The 18949-nt window shown below is 41.7% G+C and overlaps 1 protein-coding gene across 1 annotated transcript in view; it reads right to left on the reverse strand.

Moving 5' to 3' along the window:
• YIPF4 (Yip1 domain family member 4) overlaps positions 1-18949 on the reverse strand; it is an 88129-nt gene that overhangs the window by 22891 nt on the left and 46289 nt on the right. Inside the window, 2 exon segments of the mRNA XM_030196514.1 lie at positions 2190-2303; positions 15961-16038. Of these exon segments, the coding sequence (XP_030052374.1) occupies positions 2190-2303; positions 15961-16038 (192 nt within the window).

Consider the following 18949-nt stretch of genomic DNA (forward strand, 5'->3'; position numbering starts at 1 on the left):
GTAGCCAGATTGGCTTATAGAAAGGTTTGCCTTGTGATGTTTTACTTTTCCTGTGGCAGGATTGGTGGGGTTCCCATCCCCTGCTGGCAAAAGGAGAGGGACTCGCAGGTGAGGGGAAGGGAGGAGTGAGACAGGGGAAGGAAATAAATGGATCAAGAGAGGGTATGAGTGGCATGGGCGAATGGAAGAGAGTGTACTACAGCACCCTGCCATTTACTCATTCCCCAGGGAACAGATAAAAAGAGGAAGGGAAGGATGGGATTGGAGCAAGGCCAGTTGAAGGGGGTTGTAGCATCCTGAGTCAGCTTTACTTTTGTACCCCTATCTTGGGGCCAAATCTTGTAGTATGAACTGCATAGATTTTGGGGCTCATATCACAAGAATGGCTCCACATCAGAAAGAAAGTTTTGTTTTAGCTTAAAATGCCTTTGCTTTACCCTGTTTCTGGACTTAAAACTGAAAATAATATTTATCACGGTAATCTCGGAGCGTCATCAGTTCATCAAGAGCGGAAACTGGGTCCGGACCGAAATCCAACCTGGGACTAGAGACTGGACCTGGGCTTAGACCCGGATTACCAACAAAGGAAAAAGTCTTAGGCTGGAAACCCAGCTGGAAGGGTGATCTTGCCGAGCTCATGACCTTTGCATTCTGTCACGTTTTCAAAGCTGGAAACTGGGTTTGTGAGCCCTTGGGCCACTGCCGAGGAGCGGCAGTGGCAGGCAAAACCATCCCACGCTAGAGACAGGGCAGATCTCTGACAAACAGTAGGCTTCACCTGCACCTGGCCACTTTCCATCAAGAGTTGAGCTCAAGGTTTCAGGTGGCCGGCAGGACTTACTGGACAGGGCAGGACTAGCTAACAGCTAGGCAGCACAGGGACAGCAAGGCAGGGAAAGGATAGGCTAAAGGACAGGACTGAAAGCTGCAAGCAGCCACTGAAACAGAAAACAAATACAGCTAGACAGGAGACTGAACTGAAAGCTGCAAGCAGCCACTGAAGCAGGGAACAAACACAGATAAACCCAGAACTAGACAAAGACATACAAACAAGACTGGTAAACAAGCAATACAGTAAACAAGCAATACCCTAAACTAAACATAGACTAACTAGAACAGGCAAGACTTCAGGCAAGAACTAGAGCAAGGAAGCAAAGTCAGACTGAAGTGCAAAAGCACCAACATACCAGAGCCTTAGACGCAATGCAAAGGCAAAGCAGCAAGGTTTCAGAATGGCTAATAAGCCTAGCAGCACCTGGAGCTCGGCTGCAACAATCACCAGGAAACTACGGGTGCTGTGTAGGTTCAACCCAAGCAAGCAAGTCTGGCAGCCCGGAAGATCCGGATCGGACTGGCCTGAAATCTGGAACGGGTGACGGTCCACAGCAGCCACCGGTTCTGGCCACCAGAGGGCGAGGTGAGCACAAACGTAACAGTACCTTTGTTATCTGATCATTTTATTTTTCCATCTCATTTCAAGCAAACACAAGAAACTTAAACACCTCTCTAATGTTTGACCACTTTTTTCCAAAACAGAGGTATTTAATTTGTCTGGTTTGGATTTAATTACTTGCCTTTCCAAACCTAATCTCAAGGCGAGTCAAATTTCAGGTATAATAGACTGCAAGTCCTCTGTGATGGTGAAATACCTAATACAGCTTAGCAATGAGGGCCTTAACTCTAAAGCATGTTAATTTGAGTTAAGCATGATTAATGTATAGACCCCATTTAGATTAATGGGATTGTGGAATTTAATGCAAGTCACATCCTGTTAAGGCATTTTGATAAATGAGGGTCTTAGTTTGTATCTAAGGCAGTGGAAGGTGAAATGATTCACCCAAGATCACAATAAGCATCCATGGGAAAAATGGAAACTTAGTCTTGCCTTCCCTGGTTCTCAGTCCACTGTTCTGAACACTAGGCTTCTAATTCAACTATCTGTTCCTTCCCTGTTCTAACAGGAGCTCCCATCTATTCTATTATTGGTAAGTCTTAGTAATCTCACCTAAAACTGTTTTACAAAAGATGGAATTAACGAAAATTAAAAATGAAATTAGCATAATATGACATCATAACTTCAGCTGTCCACAGTGACAATGACAGATAAAGGATAATGAAAAGTTACAGTAAATTGTTGCTATTATGGACCAAAGACTATTTGCCCCTTAAGTTAACATTATTCAACTTACTTTAATTAGTGTAGATATAATTTCAAATGTTCCAACCACTAAAAGCACAGGCGCTATTACAATAAGTGGAAGCAATGAATAGCCTATGACTCCAAGAACTTGCCCATAAGCGACCTAAAAAAATACAAAGATAAATAGATATGAATAAAAGACACCATGCACAGAACTTGTTTATTTCATTTTTTTAGTGTAATATCATCCTTATTAAAATGTCAAGAAAGAATCTTACAAAACATTGAAACAGTATCATAATAGAGCACAATAAGGAATACACACCAATATATATTTATTACAAATTTTAACTATTCAACCTCTCCCCCCACCTCAAAAGATACAACTTTCATCCTATTTTTCCCCTCATATTTGACATCAGTTATGTCCAGGAATGTGGCAGGAATCTGAATCAAACAGCACATTCTATAAGAAAAACAAAGTAAAATAACACAAATCCTCAAGCCATTTAAGAGCATGCTTCTCTTACGACTGGTTAGGGAATTCAGAAAAGGGGTCTGTAAATTGATAAAATGCACTATCTTCTTTGTTCCATGATGCAGAATTGATGAATGTTCCATACATAAAAGTACATGCATCCAATTTCCCCACAATGTTATAGTTAGAGGTTCAGGTATATCCATTGTAATAAGATATTTTTATTTTATAATTCACTTTTTACTAAAGATTTTTATATAACAGCACAATAATGAGAACACTACCAAATCCAACTTAAGACTTAGAGAAACAGCCAATAATACTATAAGAATAAGAAAACAGGAAACAACAACAAAATCCTCTCATCAAATTATCAATAATAGATCCTTAGGAAAAGAGTCAAAGCTAGTGTTATGATAGGATCCCCCCCCCCCCCACAAAAAAAAAAATAATGATAAACTTTTGTTAATTTACATGACTTTCATACAAAAAGACAATTTTCATCTGATTCCAGTTCTAAATCGGCCTCTAAATCTAAAAGGCACAGATCTTTAGATCTAGATTAGATTATTTATAATTTGCCTTTACCCAAAGCAGCGAACAAAAAAAAACCCATACTAAACAAAATAAATAGAATAACTAAACAGCTCCCAAAACACTAAGAAAGTTCATAATAAAGACATCGAATCAAGTTGTAGGCTAAACAGAGCAGATGTTGCTTCAATAAACACTTATAGGTAGTCACATTTCCATGTGTTCTGAGATCCAAAGGAAATTTATTCCATTCATTTGGTCCAGCAATTGAAAACACTTCTCTCCTTGGCTGTATAAGCCAAGAATGCTGAAAAGGAGGCACCACAAGCGTACCAATATTCACAGCACACAGAGGGCAAGATTCAAGTCGGAATGTTTGTGCAGCGCTGCGTACACTTTGTAGCGCTATAGAAATGCTAAATAGTAGTAGTAGTAGAATGTAAAAATAGTAGGAATGGTCCCGATACAGTCTTTGATGAACCATGAACAGCAATTTAAACTTGATGCGATAAACCATAGGCAACCAACACAGCATCATAAAATAGGGAGTAACATGCTCAAGTTTAAGCAATTCATACTGAAAGGTGCACAGCAGAGTTTTACATAATCTTCATTGACTATATACAGGAAGCAGGCAAACTAATCCACTTAATACCATGGTTTACAAAACCTTCTGACAAAGGATGTAATTTGCTCAACAGGTGCAACTTAAAATATGAATTCCTAATCACTGCTTGTACCTGAAACTCAAAAAGACAAACAAGAGTCCACATAAATGCCCAAATTTCAAACCCAGTTGGACACAATTGGACACTTTTACAGAAGTCCCAGATACCAAAACATCTGTAGGAAAATCAAACGTAACCAAAATCAATTCTGTCTTAGAAACATTCAATACTTAGAAAATTCAATAATAGCCTGGTCACCATGTCAAAATACCATCAAATATCAACTGCAACCATGCTATTGTTGCAGGAACCGAACCTATTAGTGGAAGAAACTGAATATCATCTGCATAAATGTAATATGATACTCCAACTGTTCTCAGAAGATTACATAAAGTGCCGAGGGCATGTTGGAGGCAGTGTGGGGAAGCAGGAACTATGGGGCACATATGGTGGTCCTGCCGTAAGGCACAGGCGTACTGGAGGGGGGTTCAGTACAGGCTCCAAAAATGGGTAGGACGGTCTGTGCAGTGGCATCCCATGATCTTTGTACTGGGCTGGCGGCCAGTGGGCCTAAAATCACATCAATGGTTGTTGATGAGAGGATCCTTGCATGCCGCCCGGATTAACCTGGCAAGGCATTGGAAGGCATCGAGAGTCCCCTCGCTGATAGACTGGATTACGAAGGTGAAATATATATGTGAGATGGAGAGATTGACAGCTGCGAAACGGAGAACTATGCCCAAGTGGGAAAGAGTATGGCTGCCATTTTTGACTGAAAGTTCGCGAGAATAGCTGAATGGTCTGAGTGGGGAGGAAGGGGGGTGGGGGGATTAGGGTGGGAGTTTCTTGGTGGGAGAAGGGGAGGTCGGTAAATAGGGTGGAGGGTGGGAAGGGTTTCAATAAAATGGATAAAATTGAAGTATAAAATATGTTAAAAGTGGGACTAATGACTGTTAAAGGTACTCTTCGTTTAATGTTCAGTGTTACGGTTAGCTCACTTGGAATAAGATGTAACGAGCCGCGTAAAGCTTATTCGGTGTTATGTTCATATTGCTCAATAAAGACTTCTGTAAATTTAAAAAAAAAAAGAAGATTACATAAAGGAAGCAAATACAAATTAAACAAAACTGCAGACAGTGACAATCCTTGTGGCATTTCTGTACATTATGTTTGCACTGTAGAAAACTGCTCACCTACGCATACTACCTGTTTCCTAACAGAGGAATATGACTTGAACCAATTATGCACAGTCCCTGCAAACACCGCAACCATATTTGATGGTCTAATGTATCAAACACAGCAGAGATGTCAAGAAAAACGAGGAGGAAGCCGATATGCTGGTCCAATCCCTGGTGTACCTCATCCAGGGTAGCAACCACTAACCCCTCAGTATTATGGGCCTTGAGGAAAACATACTGAAATGTGTCCAAAATAGAAACTCTAGTTAAATATTCATCAAGTTGTTGATAAACAGTTTTCTCAACATTTTCACCAACACTGGCAATGTAGATACAGGACTAAAAGAGAGCATGTCAAACCCCAATGCAGAATTCTGCATTGGGCACATAGGGGGATATTCTATATATGTTGCCTAGAAAATCTGTGTGGAAATCATTTTCACCCAAGTTTATTCTATAAGATTTAGGCATGGTATATAGAATATGCTTAGCTGATATCCCAGTGCCTAAAACTATGCGCATCTATTTACACCAACAAAAACATGGTGTAAATACCTTTGCATATAGATACCTTTGCATAGATCTATGTGGACTGGGCCATATTCTATAATAACGTGTGTAAATTTGGGAACACCAATGAAGCGCCAATTTCCCCACATACCACCACACCCGTTTTTGGAAGTGCGCATTAGAATTTATGCGCAGTGAGTTACAGCATACGTTTAGCGAGTTACGCACGTAAATTCTAATTATAGCCAATTAGTGCTCATTATTTCTTGTTAAGCCAAATAATTTACGTGCATTGTTATAGAAATGATAAGTAGTAGTAGTAGTTATGGAATACACTTAGATTTAGGCGCAGAATACTAGGCACAATATATAGAATCCAGCAGATAGTGACTAACTCACTCATATGGAAAAACTCCATGTTTCAATAACATGTTAAAAGAGACATCAAAGCCAGTACAATAAGTCTATCTATATTCTGCAATAAAAAAGGACTACAAACATCAACCGAAGACTATGAAGGATTACATGACTTTAAATTGGATTTCACCTCCGACTCACTTACTGCCTTCAAATGCATCCCAACTTTCACCAGAGTCCCTCAAATATTATCCGGGCAGGACCCCACAATAGCTTGAATCTTAGACTCAAAAAAACACTACAAAATCATCAGGAGAAAAAGGGCTACTAAGTTTCAAGTTTATTATGAACTTTCTATCCCGCCCAACAGAACTAGTTATCGGGGTGGTGTACAGTCTAAAAAGAAAAGATGGAACTGAGAAGAGACAAACATAACAAACATGAGTATAATTGGTAAGTGGGGAGAACTACAATGTAGATAGGAAAAAGAGGGGAGAGGATTAAACAAATAGGGGAGGGAAGAGCTGTCTGCCAAGCGTCGTGCATGTCCTAAAGAATTTAAGCATAAGCGTCTTGAAAAAGGAAGGTCTTCAGATCTGCTTTGAAGAGAGGCAGTGAAATAATCTGTCTGAGGTGTGATAGTAAGGAATTCCAGTTTTGGACCTTGAAAGGAGAACATGGTGTTTCTGCTATGTTCATGAAATATTTCACGGTATGTAGGTATTACCAGAAGGTTGATTTGAGAGGATCGGAGGACCCAAGACTGAGTGCAAGGAGTAAGGTATCGCAAGAGATGGGGGGGGGGGGGGGGGGGGGGGGGGGTCAGAGACAGTGAGAGTTTTAAAAATGAATAATAGGATGATGTAGTGAGTCCCTGATCCGCTCCTGATAAAATTGTCCTTGCTCTATAGCTATTACTAGCTTATACTCATTCACCTTTATCTGGTAAGAATCATAGCTATCCACTTCTCTCTATATGGCAAAGTTCGCAACACAATTGTCTCAAGCCAGATGTAAACCAAGGCAAACACTTAACAGCAACCTTGATTTTCACCATTTTCTTAGGTGCAACCATATCCAGTGCTAAAGTGAATATAGAGTTCCAATGTGCTACCACATTCTCTACTCCAACAGTGGACACCTCGCTCAATAAAGGGACCTAAGTAGTTATTAAATTTAACGGATCTACTTTATGTATTACAGTCTTTGTAAATTTACTGGCCTAGTTAATGGCAACTGAAACAAAAAGTGGTCAGTCCAGGCAAGCAGCAGAGCATCTACAGAAACCACAGAGGACCATTTAACCAGTATAAAAACAAGACCCAACATATGACCTGCTGAATGCATGGATTGCCCCACAACCTGACATAAATCCAACGAAGAAAGAGCATCATATACAAGTGAAGGCTCAGCACCTGGAATCAATGGCAAATTAAAATCACTCACAGTTCTGGGGATAGACTGATCAACAACTTACAAATTAACCCATAATTTTCACCAGTATTCCTCTATTATGGGACAATTTCACAAACAATATATATAGATGCCTTCAGAGGCATTACATTTCAAGCATATACTCAGCACTCCTCTCCACACCTTGCTAGTCCAAGTTGGATGCATATATAAAATGATGCATCATTTTACAATGTACCTCATGCAACTGTATACTTTCCACTAGGTCCCCACTATTTCTAACCCCCCTCTAAAACGTCTGCTTCAGTATAATCCTCTCCTGCTTTATGTGAGATTTAAAAAAAATTAAAAATAGCAAACTTATTCGCCTTTGGCAGGTGTTCTCTGAGGACAGGAGGGCATTACCACAGATGGATGACCTCCCAACGGAGCCCAAGTGTGAATAATACCCAGCGTTTATCTCTCTTAAAGAAGTCTTTCGTAGGCCCGCCACATGAATGTGCAAGTGCTTTGTCCTCAGCGCAAGTCACACGGTACCCTGTCTGATCAAAAAGCACAGAAAGGAATGCAACTCCAAGGGGTGATGGAAAGGATGTGGTAATATGCATTCACCTGCTACAGGTCAGTAACCTTGCTTTCTCCAAGGACAAGCAGGACTACAAAATAAATAAATAAAATGACCACAGATGAGAATCCCTAGCTACCAGGCTCACCAAAAACATCAAATGGTCAATAGGGACTTGCAACAGCAAGGCCAACAGGAAATCAATGACACTAATAAGTAAAACAGGCCTGTTGTGAAGGTGCATCCTGAACAGAAAAGAATAGGCCTAGAAGGGTGGAGTTGGATTCTAGACACCAAATTCTGCAGGAAACTGTCTGACCAAACTGGCTGTCACATCAGGTATGCTGATCAAGGCAGTAATGAAATGAGGACTGAGGATCATGTCGTAGCCCTGCAAATCTCTTCAACGGAGGCTGACTTTAAGTGGGCTACCAACTCCGCCATGGCGCTAACATTGTGAGCTGTGACATGACTCTCCAGAGTCAGCCCAGCTTGGGCTTAAGTTAAACAGATGCAGTCTGACAGCCAATTGGATAATGTGTTTTCTATTGGCTGCCCCCATCCTGTTTGGGTCAAAAGAAACAAAAAGCTAGGTGGACTGTCTATGGGCTTTAGTCTGCTCCAGACAGAAGGCCATGGCTCGCTTGCAGTCCAAGGTGTGCAGTGCACTTTTGCCAGGATGGGTATGAGGTTTTGGGAAGAATGCTGGCAGAACAACTGACTAATTAAGATGGAACTCCAACACCACCTTAGGCAGAAACATTGGGTGTGTGCAGAGAATACTCTGTTATGATGAAACCTTGTTAAGGTGGATCAGTTGTTAGGGCCTAAAGCTCATTAACACTGTGAACTAAAGTGACCACACCACCATAAACAAGACCTTCCAAGATCAGGTACTTCAGATTACGAGTCAAATGGCTCAAAAAAAAAAAAAAAAGCTTCCATCTACTGGGAGAGAACAAAGTTGAGGTCCTATGAACACATTTGGAGGTCTGAAAGGGGGCTTCATCAACATGTCTCATGAAGCGAACAACTAAAGGCTACTCTGAGATGGGCTTACCTCCCATGCAGTGATATAAGCATTGATTGCACTGAGGTGAACCCTTTACAGAATTGGTTTTCAGAGAGGTATAGGAGGTATTTGAGCAGGTTTTGTGTAGGGCAAGAGAAAGGGTCTAGGGCCATGCCCTCACACCAGACAGCAAACCTCCTCCTTTTAAAAGTGTAACTCATCTTGGTGGAATCTTTCTGGAAGCCAGCATGATTCTAGAGATACCCTCAGGTAGCTGCAGAGATGCAAATTCTATGCTCTCAACAACGGAGAGGACTGGTGGTTGGGATGCAAGAGACCCCATGTTCTGCGTGATGAGGGGTTGGAAAGCAGTCCAGTCTCTACAGATCTTTAGAGGACTACACAAGAAGAGGGAACCAGATCTGCCTCGGCCAGTAGGGTGGGATTAGGATCATGGTTCACTGGTCCTTGTTAAGTTTCAGCAAAGTCTTCCCTATCACAGAAATGAGAGGATAAGCACACAGAAGACACTCTCCCCAGTCTAGGAGGAAGGCATCTGATGCTAGTTTGTCGTGTCACCTTTGTCTGGTGCAGTACTGAGGGGCCTTGCTGTGAGGTGAGTGGTGAAGAGATCCACCAAGGGGGTGCCCCACTCTCAGAAGATCTCACGGGTAATGCCCATGCTGAGACACCACTCATGTGGTTGGATCACCCCGCTCAGTCTGTCATCTTTCCCCACCAGTTATATGGCATGGAGCACTATGCCGTGGGCATTGGTCCAACACCACATCCTGAATGCTTCTTGACACAAGGGATAGGATCCCGTACCTTCCCTTCTTATTGATGCTGTACATGTCAACCTGATTTGTCTGTTTGAATGATTACAATTTGGCTCATCAGCTTATCTCTGATAGCCTTTAGAGTGTTCCAGATTGCTCGTAGCTCTAGGAGGTTGATTTGAAGATCAGTTTCCTGAGTGAACCAGGTCCCCTGGGTAGGAAGTCCATCTATGTGGGTTCCCCACCCCAGAGTAGGTGCATCCATAGTCAGAATCTTCTGGGGCGGAGGAATTTGGAATGGGAGTCCCAGGGTCAAACTGGGCCGAATCATCCAGAGAAGCGACTGGGCCAATGCTGAGCTGTGACCTGTTGGCTTCTCTGAACCTGAGTGGCGATGCATCAGACACAAGTAGGCTTGAGCCAGAACTATGTCTAGTAGGGCTCCAATGTACTCCAAATTGCTGAACTGGAAATCAGATGGGTAGTTAATAAATGAACCCTGGTAACTCCAGCATCTGAATAGTTCTCTGCATTGACTCCTGAGTACCTTCCTTTGATGTGTTCTTGACCAGCTACTTGTCCAAGCAGGAAATCACATGAATTACCAGTCAGTGTTGCAATGCAGCGACTAAGGCGAGGAACTTTGTGAATACTCTGGGACCACATGTGAGGCCAAAAGGCAGGACGTGATACTGGTAGTCATATTTCCCCACCCAAAATCTGAGATACTTCCTGTGATTTGGAAATATTTGAATGTGGGTATAAGCATCTTTTAAGTCCAGAGAGCATAGCCAATTATTTTTCTGAATCAAAGGGAGAAGGGTGCCCAGGGAAATCATCCTGAACTTCTCTCTGATTAGATTAGATTATTTATTCAGTCCCCTTAGGTCTAGGATGGGACAGGATTCCCCTGTCTTTTTGGGCACAAGGAAGTACTTGGAATAGAATCACTTTCCTTCTTCCTCTGGTGGAATGGGTTCGACTGCATGGGTCTTCAGAAGGAAGGACAGTTCCTCTGTGAGCACTTCTTGGTGCTGAGAGCCGAGTCTTGACGCTCTTGGTAGGCAATTTGGAGGACTTTATTGTCAACTGAGAGCGTAACTGACCAGGACTATTTGGAGAACACACTGGTCTGATGTTACTAGGTTAAACACAAGAAGGAAAACATACCTTCCACAAAAATAAACAAAGAAAAAGAATGGAAGGCACCAAAGTAAGGAACCAGGATGGCCAAAAGTTTGATTTTTTTCATAAAATCCAAAAGACTTCTTAAAGAGATATGAACACTGGGTAGAGTCCACACTGGGGCTCCGTAGGGGATGTCACTGTGGTAACTGTAAAACCTGAAACCCTTCCAAAATAGCTCAATACCTTTCATATGTATTGCATGTTCTTTATTATTAATCCTACTGTGAAACTAACCTAATGGACCATGTAGCTTTTTTTTTTAAGGGTTGCTAGTTATAGCAGCACACACCCTAATACAAATGTACACATGCACACACATAAATACAAGTATGCACATGCATGCGAACATAAACACACAGGGTTGGAAAGAATTCTTTGAGCTATGCTATTGTCACGTCTGTGGTCGTGACCCCTCTCAGACTCACCTTATTTCCGGCGGTCAGCTTCTGAGCTGGCTTCTGTCTGTTCTTCCTGAGTTAGTTCTGTCTCTGTCGCTGTATGCTGGCTGCTTCCAGCATGGCTCTGATTACTCTACTATACTGCACCTGTGTGTGTTAAGCCTCTCTGTGCTTCAGTATGCTTTCTGCCTGTGTTTTGGTTTGTGTTCCTCTTGCCTTCTGGTGGCCAGCCCTGGTGGCTGCATTGGACTGTCTGTGTGCTGTTTCCCTGTTCCAGACTTCAGCCCAGTCCAGTCCGGATCTTCCGGCCTGCCAGGCTTGCTTGTCTTGTTTGAGCCTGCACAGCACCCATAGCTGCCCAGTGATTGCTGCAGCTGAATCTCAGCTGCTGCTGGGCTTATTAGCCATTTGGAAACTCTCTGCTTTGCCTTTGCATTGTCTAAGGTCCCTAAGTATGTTGGGGTGCGCTGTGCGCTTCTGCCTAGACCAGTTCTAGTCTGAGTTTCTAGCTTAATTCTAGTTAGCTTGTGTGTAGCTTAATTCTAGTTAGTCTGTGTGTAGCTAGTTTTGGTTCTCTTGCCTCTGGTCTGTATTCCTGGCTTGGGTTTCTTTCTTAGTGGCTGCTTGGCAGCTTTCAGTATTGCTCTGCTCTCTGCCTGTATTTCTCAGCTACTGGAGCTCCAGCCATAGCCCTGCTCCCTGCCTGTATTTCTAGCTGCTGGAGCTTCAGCCATAGTCATGTCCTCTGCCTGTATTTCTCAGCTACTGGAGCTCCAGCCATAGCCCTGCTCCCTGCCTGTATTTCTAGCTACTGGAGCTTCAGCCATAGCCCTGCACCCCTGTCTTCATTCCAACCCTGTCTGCTTCTACCTAGTGTGGTATTTGTTTGAGGGTCCTAATCTAGTATTCTGCCTAGCCTCCCTTGGGTATTCTAGATCCCGTGGGTTCCCTGTTGGTATCCAGTTCCTGCCCTGTCCTGAAAGTCCTGCCGGCCGCCAGCACCTGGGGGCTCAACTTCCCGGGGAACGGCGGTCAAGCACAGGTGAAGTGTAACTGATTCTGCTCTGCCTGTTCCTGCTTGTTTGCCTCAGCTGCAACTCCAGTCCGGGGTTCCAGTCCTGTTTTGCCTTGTCGCTGTTTTGGAGGTGATTTTGCCTGCCACTGCCGCTCCACGGCAGTGGTCCAAGGGCTCACAACCCAGTGCTCCCGGGAGAAGCCTGCCAGCTATACAACCTTTTCCCATTTGTTAAATATGGAGCATCAGGTCCTATTCTAAGAAACCAAGAGATGCACTCTTCAGTCCAGGTTGATGATCTGTTATATGAGTGGGAAGAATTTATGTTCCGATATTAAATGCAACCTCAAAGGAGAGCTTTCAGGCTGGGTTGTAATTTAACAACAGAAGTAACCTGGTGTATACTTTCATAAAGGCTATTTCAGGAGACCACGTGATGCACTGAAGGAGTCAGATGTGGATTAGAATGGCTGTAGTCCCTGCACCCTATTCCCACAGAAAACCGCAGTTTGGACTGGATTTTAGAGAAGAACTTGTAGTTTTGAGTAAGGTGATTGTTTATTTACAAATACTTCATTCTCCGCGATTAAACTATGCCTTCCAAGGGATTAAGAAAAGAAGCTGACAAGCCACAAGTTGGAGATTCTAAGATGGCAGACTCGGGGCTGTCAGAAACAGCAGCCTTCTCAGAACATCAGCTGATACAATTAACAGTGGCTGTAGAAATAGCCATTGAACCCAGACTAGAGAAGCTTAGTGGTCAAATGAGCAAAATGGAAAGTCTACTGGCAGACCTTGCAACCCAGGACAACAAAAAGAGAATCCAAATCTCCCGCAAAAACACACAAAACAACAAGAAAAGTTGAAGAAACCCAAAAAGACTAGACTGAAACCACAGATGGTAAGAGCACCAAAGTTTTATTGGGACCCTACACGATCCGTGTTTTGGCCGAAAAGGCCTTCCTCAGGAGTCTAAAACAAAATCTTTTATCTTTTACAATGATTTGTGGTATTATATGTTTTTAGATTTTTATGGTTTTAATTTTAATGTCACGGTTACGCATCATATATATTGTATGGAACAATTTTTAGATGTGTTTATATTATATATGTTATTATGTGTTATATTTGTTTTGTTTTAGACCCTCTGCTATTTCTCTCCTATTATTTGACATTATTAGTCCTCTTCTTACATTGATACTGAGTTTTGGTTTAGGGTTTTTTTTGCTATGCAGATGATACTTTAATACTGGCAAGGGTTTTCTCCATTAAAGCTTGATCTTTCTTTTTTTCAGAGCTGCTTAGATACTGTATCAGTTTGGTTAAAGGAAAATCACCTGTTATTAAATATAAATAAAACTACTGACTGTTGGATTACTGGGCACTTGGAGTGACCAAGTTTGATTCCTATTCTTTTTGGTGACCCAATCCTGGTTGTTGATAGTTCTAAGTACTTAGGTGTAATTGATTATCTTTCCATGAGCAAATATCTACTTTGATGAAGATAGGATTTTTTTTACTTTGAAGCAAATTCATATAAACATTTATTAGATGAAAAGGCTTTACAAACTTTAATTCATCCATTGTTTTTTTCTAGATTAGATTATGGTAATGTTCTTTATGCAGGTATTTCTAGTGGCAATTTAAAGAGATTGCAGACTTCACAAAATACTACTTTTAGGTTTCTGGGGAATTTATGTAAATTTGATCACATTACACCATTGTTTCTGGTGATCATTGGCTTCTGGTTAAATACAGAATTAATTTTGAGTTTGGTCCCATAGAGCCTTTTATTTACATCAGCCTTCTTATTTGGGTTCTTTGGTTGTTCATTAAACCCCGAGAAGACTGTTGCGATCATTTCAAGATTCTCAGATGGTATGCCCACATACATCAAGAGCTCATTGGGGAGTAACACGAGAAAGGGCTTTCTTTTGGCTAGCCTCTTCCTTGTGGAATGGTTTAGCAAAGTTTTGAATGCAGTACGTCTTTTGTATTTTTTTTATGGAGTACTTTTTTAATTATTTGTCATTTTTATTGCATTGTAAACCACTTAGATCTTCTATTGGGCACAGCTCAATCTGGGGAACCTCTTCAGCTTTGGTTTTAGTTGGGTGCTAAACTTCCACAGATCGCACACCCACCCCACTTGATGCCTACTTATCTGCTCATTTTCAAACAGGACAAATGCACCGGCACACACACTGAACTGCTAAAACTTACCTGCACCATGTCACTTCCTTTCTCCTCCCAGACATACTGGAAACAAGTGGAGAAAAAGTGTGTGGGGGTGGGGGGGGGGGGGGGAGCAGGGGTCTGATCCAACACAGCACCATAGAGGACCCAGAGACAGTCTGGTAAGAAGCTGCACTGAAGGCTTTTTTTCTTCTTCTTCCAAAAAAAAAAAAAAAAAATTAATTGGCTGGCACTAGGGAAACTTACCTCAGGTCCCCTCCCCTGTGTAGGAAGGACGACACTAGGCACTGCAGCCACAACACCCCCCCCCCCCTCCCCAACAAGGATCCAAGAGGGAGAAAGCAGAAGAACCAAGCACAACAGCTTTAAACACCACTGGGCTCTGTGATCCAGCCTCAGCCAATTCTAGTCCTCCAGTCTATTTCCAATGGACTATGGCTCTCAGCTTCCCTGGACTTGGTCTATGCTCCACCAGGAGTGGTCTGCTCCTAGTTGTTGTACCAGGCCATATCTCTGAATTGTCTGCTGGAGACAGAGAAATACCGACTAGCTGGATGCAGCACCAGCTCCCGATAAGGGGTGTGGTCAGTCTGAGCTGTTATTGCCCACTTGTCTGGACTGGTCTGACATGTACAATAATGAAAGATTTAATGTTCAACAGGCATTATATGACACTAACCATTTCAAATTTTATACTTTCATGGATTTTAGACATGAGCATATTGTAATCTCCTTGTTTACACTGAGGATACCCCACTACAGTTGCTAGGGACATTTACTGGGTTTTTTTCAGTGGCAAGATCTGAAAATCCTCCCCTAGGTGAGCTTGGCAGCTTCAGTACAAAGTGAAGGCTCAAAGCAGTAGCAAAGATTTTTCGAGGTACACTTTTTCATAACTGCACTGCTCATCCAGCCTTAGACTAAATTGCTTTCACTACTAAAGACATGCATTCCTATTTATTCTTTTCACATTCTACCAAAGGTTCTCTTTTGAGATAGTTTCAATATAAAGGTTACAACTAAGTAGGGCATTTATCAATAGTTATGTGAGTTATTGGTGAAAAGATACATTATGGGGTCCTTTTACAAAGGTGCACTAGTCTTTTTAGCGTGTACTAGAGATGCCCATATATTCCTATGGGCATCTCTAGTGTTTAGCGTGCGCTAAAAATGGGAAAGGGATATGGGACTTGATATACCGCCTTTCTGTGGTTTTTGCAACTACATTCAAAGCGGTTTACATAGGATATTCAGGAACTTATTTGTACCAGGGGCAATGGAGGGTTAAGTGACTTGCCCAGAGTCACATGGAGCTGCAGTGGGAATCGAACTCAGTTCCCCAGAATCAAAGTCCACTGCACTAACCACTAGGCTACTCCAAAATGCTACCATGCCTTTATAAAAGACCTCTTATATTCCTATGAGCCCTAAAGCAGAATAATGAGCAGCTAGTAAACTTCTGCTTTATTTGGATAAGAACCTTACTTTAAAAAAAACAAAACAAAACAAAACATTATACAGCTACTTACCTCACCACCCAGAACTCTGGCCAATAAGAATATAGTCAAGGATCCAAATATCCAAATAGTTATAATCCATGAAACAACCTTAAAAGGAAATAAAAAAATAAACCAAAAAACCATCTCCACAATTGTTTTGCTCAGCAAAATTACAAAACCCTCAAGTTTATTTATATATTAAATTAATAAATAATATAAAAAAACCAACAACTGTCTTTTCACTTGAAGAGGGTCTGACCTGTAAAAGTTTCTAAATGGTCTTCATCCTACTGCCTATAACTTAAAACTGTTGTTGCATTGTGATTTCATATTATTTTTACACTGGTATTATCTTAAAGGTGCTTTTATTGAACTGTGTTTTGAACGTCTGTGCCAGTGATTTCATATTATTATGCTAGAATTGTCTTAAAGGTGCTCTCATTAGAACTGTGTTTTGAACCTGTGACAAGTGACTTAATCCAATCAATTTGGTTACACAGAATTTGGTGACTCTGGTGACTGTCTTAAAGGTGTGTTTATTAGAATTGTGTTTTGAATCTTCAGTGCCAGAGACTTAATTCAGTCGATTTGGTTACACAGCATCAGACTTCATACCTCCAGAGGAGGGGCAATTTGTATACAGCTGTGTGGTAAAAGAAAAAACAGTTTACCTAGTGAGCTGTCTGAACTACGCAGGACGTTTTCAGACTTGGTTTGATTGTAAACTGATGTTACCTGTGTCTTAATATCTTCCTGATTACCTGCTTTTTATTCTATCTTATTAAAAAAACCAATAAGCTGTCTTTTCATTTGCAGAGGGTGGAAAGCAATGAGCACAAATGCTCGTAGTCTAGATATTAAGGTTCAAGATTTGCAAGCCCTGATGTTTGAAGAAAACTTGGATATCGTTGCTATTACAGAGATGTGGTTCAATGATTCCCATGAATGAGATGTGACTATACTGGGTTATAATCTTTGCAGGAAAGATAGAGAGGGCCAAAGAGATGGAGGAGTGGCGCTGTATGTGAAAGACAATATCAGAGCGGCTGAAATGTAGGGAACCTGGGGAAAGGAAGAAGCTTTATGGATTGTCCTAGTGTGAAGAGTACGAGGAAATGGAGTGGGAAATGGCCAGGGAAGGGGAGAGAAGGGCTTCTTCGGGGTGGCCTGAGTCCGCCCGTAGGGGTGGTCGCCGTAGAGTCCAGTCTCCAAGGATCCAGCATGTTAGGGACAGCAGTTGGTGCATTCCCCTGGCCTGGTAATAGGTGAACAGGGGAAAAAAAAAAGGTTGAAGAGGAAAAGTGAACTGTTTAAATTGGGGTTTGTGCTGTGATGAAAGTGAACTGTTTATATTGGGGTTTGTGCTGGGGGAATACCTGAAGAAGGAGATGTTGGCGTGGGAAGGCATAGAAGTAGAAAATCAGTGGTCAAAGCTAAAGGCTGCTATAAATATGGCGACTGATCTTTACACGAGGAAAGTAAACAAAAACAAGAGAAACTGGAAGTTTATATGGTTCTCCAAACAAGTAGCTGAAAAAATAAAAGAGGCTTTGTTCAAGAAATACATAACAATGCAACGAGAGGATCACAGAAAAGATTATCGGATTAAAGTAAAAGAAGCGAAGAGGGAAATACAGCTAGCGAAAGTGCGAGCAGAATAAAAATGGCTAAAGGTGTAAAGAGAGGTGAGGCCCCACTTGTTCAATTTTGGAGGCTGTATCTTGCTAAAGATGTAAAAAGACTGGAAGCGATGCAAAAATGGTATAAGATTTGAGTTGCAAACCGTATGAGAGACTTGCCGACCGGAAAACGTATACCTTGGAGGAAAGGAAAAACAGGGGTGACATGATACAGACGTTCAAATATTTGAAAGGTATTAATCCGCAAACAAACCTTTTCCAGAGACGGTAGAACTACATGATATGAACTGAGGTTGAAGGGGGGCAGACTCAGGTGTAATGTCGGGAAGAATTTTTTCAAGGAAAAGGTGGTAGATATGTGGAATGTCCTCCCGTGGGAGGTGGTGATGAAAACGGTAATGAAATTCAAACATGCGTGGCATAAACACAAAAGAATCCTGTTTAGAAGGAATGGATCTACAGAATCTTAGCGGACATTGGCTGGCAACATCAGTAATTGGGAAGCAAAACCAGTGCTGGGTAAACTTCTATGGTCTCCACCCTAATTGTAACTAAATAGATATGGATGGGCCCGGAGTGTAAATTTAAGGGACTTCGACATTAGCTTCAAGACTTTTAGTTCAAGAACAGTGCTGGGCAGACTTCTACGGTCTGTGCCCTGAGAATGGCAAGAACAAATCAAACTCGGGTATACAAATAAAGTTATCACATACCATATAAAATGAGTTTATCTTGTTGGGCAGATTGGATGGACCGTTCAGGTCTTTATCTGCCTTCATTTACTGTGTTACTATAAAATTCATATATATGTTTGAATATGAATTTACCCTTTGGCTCATCAATGCTTTTAATGCCTACTATTATTTTTAAAGGTGCTTTTTTGGTCCCTTCTAAATTAAGTAATATATGAGCTTAAGTATGAGTTCAAACCTCAGTCAACATTGGGCCATATAGACACAAACAATAACCCCCACTGTTTACTAAGCCACGCAGCAATGCCAACACAGCCCATTTAAAGTGAATGACATCACCAATGACCTTTGATTATTATATGACTGGAAAGTAATTAGAAAAAAAAATAGCCACTTTTTTGTTCTTTTGCTACTTCATTTTGTGATACCAAATTGTGCTTAAGTTTATTTTTGGCTTTTCTTTGCTCTCTGCTTCCTTTTCATCATGCTATTTCTTCCCCTTCTTGCTTTTCTCTGGGCTCTCTCCTTCCTATTCCTTTTTTGTATGGCCCAGCAGCAGTACTAGCAGCTATGGGCTTCAACAATGTAGCAAAGATACTTACCAGTAGCAAGTATTCTCTGAGGGCAGCAGGCTTCACATTCTCACAAGTGGGTAGACGATCTGCGTCGCCTGGGATTTGGCACGTT

Source organism: Microcaecilia unicolor, chromosome 3 (assembly GCF_901765095.1).
Source record: "Microcaecilia unicolor chromosome 3, aMicUni1.1, whole genome shotgun sequence".
Classification (NCBI taxonomy): Eukaryota; Metazoa; Chordata; class Amphibia; order Gymnophiona; family Siphonopidae; genus Microcaecilia; species Microcaecilia unicolor.